Source organism: Salmo trutta, chromosome 17, assembly GCF_901001165.1.
Source record: "Salmo trutta chromosome 17, fSalTru1.1, whole genome shotgun sequence".
NCBI lineage: Eukaryota > Metazoa > Chordata > Actinopteri > Salmoniformes > Salmonidae > Salmo > Salmo trutta.
Genome location: NC_042973.1, coordinates 30,021,878 through 30,034,631, shown reverse-complemented (window position 1 = coordinate 30,034,631; position 12,754 = coordinate 30,021,878). Strand labels below are relative to the sequence as shown.

General features: G+C 43.0%; 1 protein-coding gene across 5 annotated transcripts in view; it reads left to right on the top strand.

Annotated features, from left to right (window-relative positions):
- Nucleotides 1-12,754, top strand: part of LOC115152001 (S phase cyclin A-associated protein in the endoplasmic reticulum) — a 96,692-nt gene that overhangs the window by 30,695 nt on the left and 53,243 nt on the right. For all 5 annotated transcript variants that reach the window (XM_029696422.1, XM_029696419.1, XM_029696424.1 and 2 more), the window contains 7 exons: nucleotides 95-235; nucleotides 464-619; nucleotides 712-854; nucleotides 1,001-1,082; nucleotides 1,767-1,919; nucleotides 4,804-4,911; nucleotides 8,749-8,885. In XM_029696422.1, the coding sequence (XP_029552282.1) occupies nucleotides 95-235; nucleotides 464-619; nucleotides 712-854; nucleotides 1,001-1,082; nucleotides 1,767-1,919; nucleotides 4,804-4,911; nucleotides 8,749-8,885 (920 nt within the window). The remainder of the gene's footprint in view (nucleotides 1-94; nucleotides 236-463; nucleotides 620-711; nucleotides 855-1,000; nucleotides 1,083-1,766; nucleotides 1,920-4,803; nucleotides 4,912-8,748; nucleotides 8,886-12,754) is intronic.

Sequence of the window (12,754 nt, the reverse complement as noted above, 5' to 3'; positions counted from 1 at the left end):
GACACAATAATAGTGTCTGCCTTGGTTAGAGAATGTACATGAGTGAAATGAGCTGACCCAAGCTGTCTTTCCCTCCCTCTCTTTCCCCTCACAGGAGAAGGAGGTCAGGAAATGGAAGGAGGAGTTGTTGGACCAGCGGCGGAGGATGATGGAGGAGAAGTTACTCCATGCAGAGTTCAAGCGGGAGCTGCAGCTCCAGGCCATAGTGAAGAAGGCTCAGGAGGAGGAGGCCAAGGTACAGGACTGACCCCTTGGACTCTGCACACCTAGCTACATGTCCAAGAGTTGAAGAATTTTCCTAATTAGATGTTGCTTTTGATAATACTTTTGGACATTGAGAATGTTCTTAAAAGCAAAGAAACAGGATCACTGAAAAAATCAATGGCAAACTAGACTAAAGGCAGACTAAAAACTATTTGTTATAATAATCACTTGTTGACCAGTCCCTTGTGTCTGTCTGCAGGTGAATGAGATAGCATTCATCAACACTCTGGAAGCTCAGAACAAGAGGCACGATGTGCTGGCCAAGCTGAACGAGTACGAGCAGCGCCTCAACGAGCTACAGGAGGAGAGAGGCAGGAGACAGGAGGAGAAGCAGGCCAGAGACGAGGCTGTACAGGTAACAGTGGACAGCAGCAGCTCCCCCTCTCTGCCTTACCACCACACTGTACAGTCCCACTGACTGGCTGTGGTCCCTTTCTGTCTCCCCAGGAGCGTAAGCGGGCTCTGGAAGCAGAGCGGCAGGCACGGGTGGAGGAGCTGCTTATGAGGAGGAAGGAGCAGGAGGCACGCATCGAGCAGCAGAAGCAGGAGAAAGAGAGGGCCAGGGAAGACGCTGCACGAGAGAGGGCCAGGTCTGTACCCCCGGCTCAGTTGGAATCAACTATCTGTTTTTGTACTGTCAAATGGGCCCCTCAATGTGCTTCGTCTGAAATAGATTACCCACCCCTTATCCGGAGGATCTTCTTCTCACTGTTCCAGTCTGTTGTTCTCTCCACAGAGACAGAGAGGAGCGTCTGGCTGCCCTCAGCGCTGCTCAACAAGAGGCCATGGAGGAACTGCAGAAGAAGATCCAGATGAAGGTTAGTGAGGCTGCTGCACAATCTCACTCCTGCCTCAGTTATATCCACAAAGCATCTCCCCAAAAAATGTATATCACCGTTATATCAACACATTTTGACATCAAATCAGTTGCTGATGATGTTGCATAAAATGTTTGAAAGGTCTATCATTTATTTTCATCGAACACAATTAAAGTTAACATAGGCCCTAGATGCCTTTAATTGGCATGCCCAATTTTAAGCTTTTTTTTTTTACGTGTTATTGCGTTCCAAAGGGATAACTTGAAATGACTAGATGTAGGTTAATGAAATAATCTAAAGAAAACTATGTGATTATTTATTAGCCTATGTGGTTATACGTATTTAGGCATATCATGTGAAATAGGGCTCACGTGGAATCATTTTCATAAGCATGTAAGTCTAGAATATTTGTGGAGTGATCATATAGAAATAGCTAAACATTCTTCAACCACTCCAAAGCAATTGCATGTGGAGCAGGAACCACTGACTACTTTTTCTATTATCAAACACCTGCTGGTAACTCTTAACTGGTCAGGACACCTTATGTACTCTCCTAAAGATCTGTCGACGAGGTTGGACGCTTATGACCAAAGAGGCTTCACGCATAGCTTTTACATTTCCTTGTTGTAAACCAGACTAAAGTCCCTCTTAATCTCATGATCTCTTGGTTGTTCTCCTTCCCAGCATGATGAGAGCAGTCGCAGGCACATGGAGCAGATTGAACAGAGGAAGGAGAAGGCAGCAGAACTCAGCAGTGGCAGACATGCCAACACTGACTATGCCCCCAAACTGACACCGTATGAGCGCAAGAAACAGTGCTCCTTGTGCAATGTTGTGGTATGTACACAAAGTCCCAGTCTGAAATGGTTTTTGATAGTTTCTTTTTAACCAAATGTCTTTGTATTGTTCTTCGTGTAGTTGATGATTGATATTTTGCCCACTTGTCCTTGGCATGTTTCTTCTGACACTAGACATGCAGTAGACACCAGACACCTGCTAACATTAGACAGATGCTGACATGCTGAGTAGAGAAAGTATATATACTAAATGGTTAATTGGCTTGATCCACTCTCCAGTGAGAAGTTCACCCTTTACTTCATTAACTTAATTCCTTGCACTAATTTGTGAGACTGATTGGCTTACATGCTTAACCTAAACTGAAGGGGAAAGGAGCTGCAGCTTTGTGGCAGTAGAGCAGCTCTGGCGGTCCCCCTTGGCAGACTGTATGCATATAAATGCTCATGAGAAGGAGATTCAGCTGATTTTGGAAGAGAATGTATTTAAATGAGGATTTAACTGCATTGATTAAACATGATCTCTGGGGTGGAGATTTATGACTGGGCATGACTATGCTTTTCAAGTGACGGGCAACAAATCTATTGGCAGGCACATTTATCTGTGACGGACCAGGCCGGCTCTCACCGCAACAAGGTTGCGACACCTTGGAGCTCCAACTAGCATCAGATAAACAGGAGTGTGTGGGGGGGAGGGGGGGAATCTTGTTAACATTTCCGATGACCTTGGCTAGCATCTGACACTAGAGATCATCTATAGGCCAGCAGCCAGCACTCTATTTAATGACATTAAACCGAGGCCATCCGTAATGGGCTTTGTTCTAGCCCTTGGTGGGAGGAAAACAACACGTCCACATCAACCTAACCTCACGCTGTTTGTGTCAATTCTTCATCTTCACGCCATGCTTCTGTCTGTGTATAGTCCAGCTCAGTTTTTCCCACAGTTTGTGGTTTACTGTACCAGTGTTTTCAGTGTGTCATTTTCCAGACATGCCAAACTATATATACTCACTCTGTGTGAGGTGCAAGAACGACCGAAGGGACATTGGTTCATCAGTTGGTGTGAGGATGAATCATTGTCACAAACAAAAAGAGTACAGGGATAACATATTCTGCTTGATTTAGAAAAGGAATAGACCATCCTCGAGCCAATCACATTAATGTTGTTATATAGGCTACATTTGTTCACTGTAAATGTTTGTGTTGAGATGGATCATCCTTAGTGGATCTGTCAGTAACTACTATGATCCGCTGTGCTGTCAGAAAGGAGAATGCCATTAAATACAGCCATTACGGCATCTTCAGTTTAACAATGCTCTCATATCTGTCTGACACATCACATGCTGATTTGAAGAAACTACGTGGCTACCCTTGTCACCTTTTGTTCTTAACCATGTCAGTTCATTCCACTAAAGGCGTGTTGACTGCAGTTAAGTTCCTGACACCTACTAAACATCAGGTCTCACTATTTAGTCCGATGGAGGAGGAAGTCTGTCTGATCTTATTGAAAACTAGTTGTAATTTATGTTGCCAGTCAGTAGTTTGGTTTCCATCCAATTGGTGACGGCTTTTCATGCTAATATTCTAAAATTCATATAAAGAAAATATGCACATTTTCCCACCAGTGGTTTCCACCAAACGGAATTGTTGCGGAGAAAAGTCTGTGCGTGATGACTTAGTGCACACATTTACTTTTTTGCTTAAAGTTATGTACCAATTAAAAATCAAAAGTTCAATGTGTTTCTATTGCATTTTCAACTCTACCGATCGCTTTGACACACACTGTTGAGTTAAATAGAAAATGTGCCTACTCTGGTCTTGACACATGCGCTCTAGCCAACAGCTGGCAGATACAGTGCAGGTAAGCTAGTCTACATTATGAGATTATTATGGATAAGAGCAAGAATATTTTTTTTTTGTCAAACAGCAGACAAGCAGAGATTATCATGTCACCAGACCCTCAATATTTAATGGAAAGGAGCATCAAGCGCATCACTGTGCACTTTCACCACCCTGTGAAGTTCATAATAACTTATTTCATCTGTTGCCTAATAGTAGTGGGAAGACCACACACCATTTCATCGCCTGACTCCAAGTTTGCTTCGATATGATGGATATTATATAAATATTTGTGCATAAAGGCATTTCCACCACCATTTTCTTCATAGTACATTTTATCAACACTAAAAGATCCCACCATGTTGAACGAACAAACTCTGTCTGCATTTATAAAATTATACCAAAACTACCTGTTTCCATCACAGTTGTCGTGATTTTCTTTTAATATGGTATGGCTTTACTCGCATATAAACTGTGGATGAAAATGTGGTTAGTGGTGATGTCAAGTCACTAAACCTTGAGTCCGTGTCGAGTCCCATGTGCTCGAGCCAGAGTCCAAGTCCGAATCACAAGTCGAGTCACGACTGTCTTTGGCTGAAGTTCTAGTTCCAGTGCTCGAGTTCTGGTCCAAATGCTCAGAGTGCGCATGAACTCAAAATCAAGTTATTTTCTCAGTCAGATATAGTGTAGCGGCAAGAGGAATTATTTAGTCAATACATTATTTTGCTATACCTTTTCTTTCTTTCTGTGCCACCAAATGTTTGCATATAGGCTGCTGGTAACGTGATCAGTTTGTTAGCTATCTAATGAGGTTACATGACTGAAGAAGGTGTAGCCTAAACAAGGTGTAGCTACGCATCATGTGCTGCAAATATTCTGCTTTTCATAGCCTATCCTGTCCCATGTGCAAATACAAGTCACAAGAAGGTGAGTCCGAGTCACCAATGGTCAAATCCAATTCGAGTCACAAGTCATGGGGACTAAATTCGGACTAGAGTCCTGGACTCGAGTACTACAACACTGTAGACCCTGTCTGCCTCTGTCTCCATTGTGTCCTCAGCAGTTACTTCTGACCTGTGTGTTTGTAGATCACCACGGAAGTGCACCTGTACAGCCACACCAAGGGCAAGAGGCACCAGCAGGCCGTGAGAGACACCAGCAGCATCCAGGGACGGGAGCTCTCAGACGAGGAAGTGGTGCGTACCGCCAAAGTCTTACCTCAAATAGAAAGATACCCCATCCATCCACCATCCCAACAAAAGAATACCACTCAGATATTCTCTGTGATATTAAATCAAGGTTATTTGTCATTTATGACAGGCTCATTATTATTGTTTATGAATCCCATCATATAGAAGCTCTCTCGCAGGTCTTTGTGAGATAATAAATGGGCCCTGAAATGTAAACAGTTAGAGTTCAGTGACTCAGTTGAGGGGGTGACATCACCCCCATGTCTACAGGCCGTTCTGTCACAGAGTGCTTTTCATGGGAAGACTGCTTGTTAAAGTAAGGAGGCTTCTCAGCCTGCTCTGCAGTATGAGATTGCCTTTTCAGCATGCTGTTCTTTGTGAGGCTGACAACTGTTGGTGCTATATGCATCACCTTTGGCCCGAGCAGCTCCTTCATTCAAACCTGTTCTCACAGGCTGATCATTAATCCCCCCACCTTCCACTCTAAATCATTTGCTTTCCAACTGCAGCCCATTTCTCTGTTTGACAGTATGATAAACAAGGCATTTGCAGTGAAGGCATTCAAATCTCTAATACAGTACTATGGCCACAGCCAGTATCACACTATCTCTTCAGACTGCCTTTAAACCATGCAGTGTAGGCTATGCTTTACAATAGTAGTGGCTGGTGGGGTTTGAAATGGCTTAGCTAACGGGTCCAAACGATTTCAATGTATGTACTATGGATCAGCAGCATGGTGTTCTCTGTGAAATAATAGCTCTTTGTTGTAATGGGATAGACATGCTCTTAGCATTTACTGCACTATGTTTCTATTATGGGGTATTCGGCCCTGCTTTTGTTCCATGTTTTCATTCAGCGTTCAAGGTTAATCAAGCAGGAGATAGAGAAATGTCTTGGGATTTTTGTTTAGATAGACTACGCTTGCCTTCCTTTATTTTTATGTCCTGCTCGTTTTGGTGTGCAGTATTTAATTCATGCAACTGGCAACTATTTTCCAGCCGTTGGTTCCATAACTCTTGCTGGAATGAAAGATTTTTAATTAAAATGAAGATGGTTGGCTGAACTGTACAGGGTTCACTACATAGTTTTTCAGTGAAGGCGGACGGCAGATGCCCCAAAGCTTCATATTTGGTCATCTTCTCCCGTTTTCAAGGACTCACAAATTAAATTGAGGATACAATGATTATCTACAGGGCTGGATCAATGTGCAGAGATACCGACTGGGATTGCAATCACTCTCTTTACTTAAACGTATAAGTTGTCATCTGTCCTGTTTTAAGATGATATAGGAAATGTCCAGGACACCTCGTGTTTGACATGTTGGATTTATTTATTGGCACAAAAACACCAGTGAACTCTCCAAGGGAATACTCATCCCTCCCCAGCCCCTCTCCTGCACCCTCAGCTGGGCCTCTGACGGTGGGGCAATGGGACTGACCTGGGCCACCAGAGGGGTCGCTAGGCTGTGGTGGACTCAGGCCTCTGGGTATAAGAGTTGACCTCCTGGAGCCAGCTCTAAATTAGGTTCTTGTTGATGATGAATCCCCTCTGGTGGCCAGAGAGCCCTGTTGAAATACACAGTGTACCAGCTGAAGTAACCCCGTCTCTGCCAGGCAATCAGGAAAAAAAGTGTACAGAGTTGTAAACTCTTTTAACTAGCCGAAGGAGTGAAGTTGCGGTTCAGATTTCCTGAAAGACAAAAATGTAATTGAAAGAGTTGTTAAGGAACAGCGTGCTAAAGAATTAGGCTCTCAGATGACGTAGAGAACAAACATTTATATTTTGGGATTATTATCAGTCTGTAGTCTTTCATCTTCATGTGTACTGTGTTGCTAGTGCTACAGGACTTGAATGTCACAAAGCATTCAGCTCTATTTGATAAATAGTCCCGTGAACAGTTGCTTAGATGGTGTGTAACTGGATTCAGTATGCCATCACATTGTACCCAACATGACATACAGCTGTCTGTTTCACACCAAGTGGGAAAGCCGACTTCGTCTTGGACAAAAGAGGTGGTGGGGGAACATATCACTTAGATTGTGCCTGTCTCTAAAGAGGCCTGTTTTCTGGGCACTGTGGGTGTGTAATGATTAGACAGCTCTCTGGTTACTCCCTCCAGAATGGAACACAAGAGAAGCCGTGTGTGGTAGGTATTGTGAAGGAGCCCTGCCCTCAGGCCTGGCTCTGTAGCCCATTGTCCTCCTGCTTCAGCCAGACACCTGTCTGTCACACTGCCTCATCAGATCACCTGACAAGATACAGAAAATCACTCATAGTTTTAAGTTCACATAGAAGCATTAGGCTATTACATGATATTCTTTATCAATTAATTATGTACATGAATTAATGTTTAAGCTCCCTTCAAACTGTCTTTGATGTGATTTTGAGATTAGTAATGTCTTGAGGTGTGGCTGAAACAATTCTGTTAAGTAAACGGCAGTAGCACAGGAGTGGATAGGCTCTTAGGGAGAATACTGAACAGCTGCCTCTCAAGCAAGGCAGAGCCACGGTCATGACTGAAAGGCTCAACTGAACAATATTGCGCTACGCACGTCGGCACACAAGTGCTTATTTTGTATCTGACTCATTCGTTAGACGGGTGACATTTATTCAAGATGTGTTCCACTTCCAGTGAAAAATTGTTTCGATTTTCATGTGATGTTCCCCTAGATGTTTATTTTTCCCTTCAATCCCTTTAAAATGATGCTACCATTGTATTCCTGTTAGGCCTGTATCTCTACTGATCTGAGAGGAGCTACTTTCTAATCACCCTGAACCTCCCTCTGATTGATCTGGTTGGTCACAAATCAATAAGTCAAACAAGTAAAGGAACAAGAATTGATTCTCGGTCCTGTTTATGATTGCTGTTATGACTCCTGGATTGCTGAGCGCTTTAGCACGTGGTTAACTGTAGGTCTTCTCTATTTGTGCTTATGATAACACCTGTCTTTCAAGGGTTTCATCTGAAACCCCTATTCAAGCAGCAGGTGCACTGCCAAAACTTGACAAAAAGGAAGGGCTTGCCACACGCAGCCTAGGCTGCTGAATGGAAACGGTTATCTTGTGGACCATCCCATCCTCTAGAGTTTTGGATGACAACATAATTGGGTAATTGGTTTCTTGCACATACATCATGTTCTTTTAAATTGGATTACCTCTCTCTGTCTCCTGGTGGAGATATCAGCTTGATCTGATCTGACAGGCCTGGTGTGGTGCACACTAGACTGGAAGCGACGCCTCTTCCCCCTTCAGCATTACCATGGGTATGTGGCTTCAAACGAACAGCAAGTGTTGCAGATGCCCTGATAATGACCGGATACAATTGCTCTGCCCAGAGGTGTATATGCCACACAATGGACACACATCTGCCATTTCAATGGATAAGCTTCTACTTATAGCAGATTGCCTGGGCTTAGATTCAACTGCTTTTTTTCTATTGTGATATGGACATAATTAGCTACATGTATATTTTGGTAGAACAGGTTTTGTGTTCTCAGTTTAACTGCCTACAGCTCTGAAGATCCTTGTTTTAGTTTGATAGACTATCCACCCAGTCTATGATATCCTTGTGGTGATATGGGTGAGGTCACAAAGGGGACTGCAGGCTATATTGCAAATATTTGTGGGTGCTGGCAGCAGGTGACTCTCTCAGTAGCTGGATGTTATGTCTACGGAGGGAATATGGGACCCTAGATAGTTACTCCTGTCCCATAAGGCCCAATTCATTGTCACACCTTTGCACTTTTCTGTTGAACCCTTTTTCTTCCTCTCACTCCTTGTATGTCCATCTCGATTTCAGAATGAGCTAATGAGATTGTAATTAAATGTTTTCATGCGTTTCAGGAGCATCTTTCCTTAAAGAAGTACATAGTGGACATTGTGACGGACAACACCGTCTCCTCTGAGAGTGTGAAGGATGGAGAGGAGAGGCAGAAGGCACGCAAGAAGGCAAAGAAGCTCCGCACACGCATGAACTCCAGGTGATGCATCCATCTGTCCCCTCTCTCTTTCTCTCTCTGTGACAGAGGACAACGTTTCCTGCGAGGAGACGCTTTATGAGTGACGAGGAGATGGAGAGCAGACGTTATGTGCATCACAGCTGTCCAAAGAATAATACTGATGAGCTAAATTTATGGCCACTTTCTGTGATTGAGGAGGAAAACTGGGAATCGATCTGAGGGCCCAGGCTTTCACCTGTTAAGAGCTTTCCCCCTAATTGCTGCCACGGTGCTGCCAAAACTGAAGCCTCCTTCAGTGGACAATAGTATGTTAAAGTATGTGTAAACCATGCCTATTTTTCTTTCTCCGGGCTATTGATTTTTAAATGAAGTATCAAAGAAAATCAATAGTAATCAACAAATAGGAGGCAACGCGCCACCGTGTCAGATCCCAAGCATGGGCTCAATCAGTTCACTAGCCTGTTACAACAAGGGAGGGAGGATGGGGTTTGGGGGCAGGAGAGGGATACGACAGAGTAGAGAAAAGTTGTGGGATGAGCTATTTGTCACGGGGCAGGTTGAGTGTGGGTGCCTGGGGGGGTGCAGCACCAGAGATGACATGCGTCTCTGAGCCGCATCCTTAACTCTTACTCACACACAGTCCTGTATTGTAGTCACTTTTATTACCAGGACACTCACACACATTGTGATGGATCCATGTTTGCTATGAAGTCTATTTTTAGCAGTGCTCGTGAACATTTTAACTGAACACAGCTGGTCAATATATGTTCAGGTTCCCCCTTAACATTACTACTGTCGCATTTATTTGTATTTTTTTATATACCATTTTTAAATAATAGTACTTTGCTTTCAGTGAAATGTAGAATTGAGTATTGCTGCTGTTACTTCTCTTATGGAAGGGCTTGGGGCTGAGAAAACACCAACATAATCTGCCTGTTCACTGTCACTCCCAGGCACAGCCCTCTCTCCAGCCCCAACCCGAGCCCTGCTGAGACTAGCACTCAAAGGCACAAGGCTTTCAGAGGTAGTAAATAACACAAAGCCCCTGCTAGCATAAAGGTGAGCAGCTCCACTGCTGGGTGGAAATGAGCCGTTTTATTGAAGCGTGGCAAGGTGTCTGTAAAATGCAAGAAGTTTTCATTGGACTCTGGGGCGGGCTTGTACTCCCCATCATAAACTACTGAACACAGTTTAACCCAAATGTTTGCGGTTTGGCTGTCTTTCCTTCAGTCATATAGGACTGCTTTTCTTTTAAGAAAATATGCTGTTGAAAAGGCATGTAAGTAGCATATCATTTTGTCAGGATGCGTTCTGGACTTTAAAACAAGGATTTGGAAGTGTGTACCTGCTCCTGTAGGGCAAGCCGTTTGGCTGTAGCCCACTTTGTGTGTTTCCTTTGGCTGGGAACAGAGTCCGTAGTGTGTGAGTGGAGCTCAGAAAGAGGTGGGCACACAAAGACACCCCTGTGTGCAACCTGGAGAGGTGATCATAGCCTTACTCGTTTCACCCAGTGGAGGAGCTGGAGGGGTCCATATACACATGCACACCATGTTCCTGTGAGATGAGGCCCAAGGTAAGCCACTAGAGATTTCATGCTCATCAAGCCAACTTACTCCTAGTTTAAACAACCTGTCCCATTTGGGTGCACAGTGTAGAAGTCCACTCCGACGATTTAGCTGAGGGTTTAGCTTCTATCCATAATGCGCACTATATACAGGAACACAGCATCAAACAGTACACACTTAACAGTATAAAACTGAATTGGTTATTTCTGCCTCCAAAGGTAGACATTTTTACAGCATTGGCTCTGTCAGTCAGGGCCAGTTCAGATGAATAAAGAAGCTTGATTAATTGATTATTAGTTCTGCATTGTAGATTTGTGCTTTTTCCTTTATTGCTGTTTACTAATGTTTCTAGCCGCAGCCCATTCAGCCGGACCTGCTGCGGTGAATGATGAATCATGATGAATGGCTCAGCAATTGCTCCCCGTTTAACCTGGGTGGGTGTAAACCTGTCAGAGATTAATATTGTAATATCAGAATGACAAACAGGCCAGGTATAGTTCAGTTTCTGGTGGAAGCGAGGCAGCAACATTTTTTTTATTCAGTTGTCTTTGAGGACATGGTAAATAATGTGATAGAATGATTGACCTCAGTCACCCAACTAGCCGTTTTGCTGGTCTTTACTCCGAGTGTATGTGTGTGTGTGTGTGTGTGTGTGTGTGTATATATATATATGTATATATATGTATATATATATATATATATATATATATATATATATATATATATATATATATATATATATATATATATATATTTATTTTATTTTTTGACAGTGGAAACCTGAAAAAACTAGAAACTATAAAAACTGAATTTACCAAAAGATAAAAAGACACCCTTTTTGAGATTGCGCAGAGGTTTTATTTTTCCCTCCAAACAACCAATGTAAATATGATATTGCCAAGTTAAAATGTGATTGTGAATGGAGGGTAGGTCATTATGGGCTACTTGCTCAGCCCACAAATGAAAAATAACATTTAAATGATCAGGACTGCGGTCCACCAGTTGAGAATGCAGGGCTCTTGACCAACTTTTTTCACTATTTCAGTTTATGGATAATGCCATCCAAAAAATCACCTGACCTGTATCCCATAATGTACCTGCATTCCATACAGAACCAGCCTAATAATGACTAGCCATTTTTTAAATGAGTATGCCCTTGCAAGGCTTGACATTCAGGTACTCTTTCCCGGGCCAGTATTCTTTTCACTCGGGCCTTTAGCTTTCAGTTGGTACTGGCCCGGTATGCCACTGGCAAATTTACCTGAATGTCAAGCCTTGCAAGGGCATACTGATTGTCCTGAATATAAAGTGTTATGTTTGGGAAAAACACAACACGTCACAGAGTACCACTCTTCATATTTCCAAGCATGGTGGTGGCTGCATCATGTTATGGGTATGCTTGTCATTGCAAGGACTAGGGAGTTTTTTTTAGGATAAAAAGAATACAGCTAAGCACAGGCAAAATCTTTTAGAAAACCTGGTTGACACTGGGAGACAAATTCACCTTTCAGCAGAACAATTACCTAAACCACAAGGCCAAATCTACACTGGAGCTGCTTACCGAGATGACGGGAGCATACATTTCTGACTGTTGCTCATTTGAGATATTTCTCTGAGGGATAAACGTTTGCTAATTAACCTTAGAAATAGTAAACATTGGTAACTCCCTAGTCAGTTTACCTAAAGCTTTTGTCTTCGCTGGGTTTAATTCTTGGCTTTAATTCTGAGCTGGATTGACATTGACAGTGTTTATGATCTCCTCTATCTAGCTGATGCTAATGACTTTAGCCTTGTTCTGTCAGGATAGGTCTGGTCCTCTGGGGAAGCTCCACCTGTCCTCTTCTGGGATCTGTTAGTTTATCAGCTGCTTCCTGACCGTAAGACTTTCTGTCTGTTACTGGGATCAATAATAGCTCTTATCTGCTCTGGGATGCTAACTGACTGTCTGACTGATGGACAGAGATGTTCTGTGTGCTACTAGTAGAGCCTGTCTTTGCCATGTCTGCTGGTCTAATGGCACAGAGAACAGTCCTGATGACTGCCATAATCTGTGAATGTCCAGGATTCAAAACACTGATGTATTTGCTACCCAAGTTAACGCATACCATTCATATTTATTTAACAATACAGTTGAACAGAGAATGTGATATGCCATTGTAAAGTGATGAGGGTGGAATGTCATTATGAATGAAAATAGTAGGTTGCAACGAAGCACTATGCCCCTGTAGAATTAATGCATAATTTATTTTGAGCCAAGTTACCAGGGGAGAAGTTGACAGGCAAAATAAACACTCAGTCTTAACCTGACCTTTTTCTGTTCCTTCA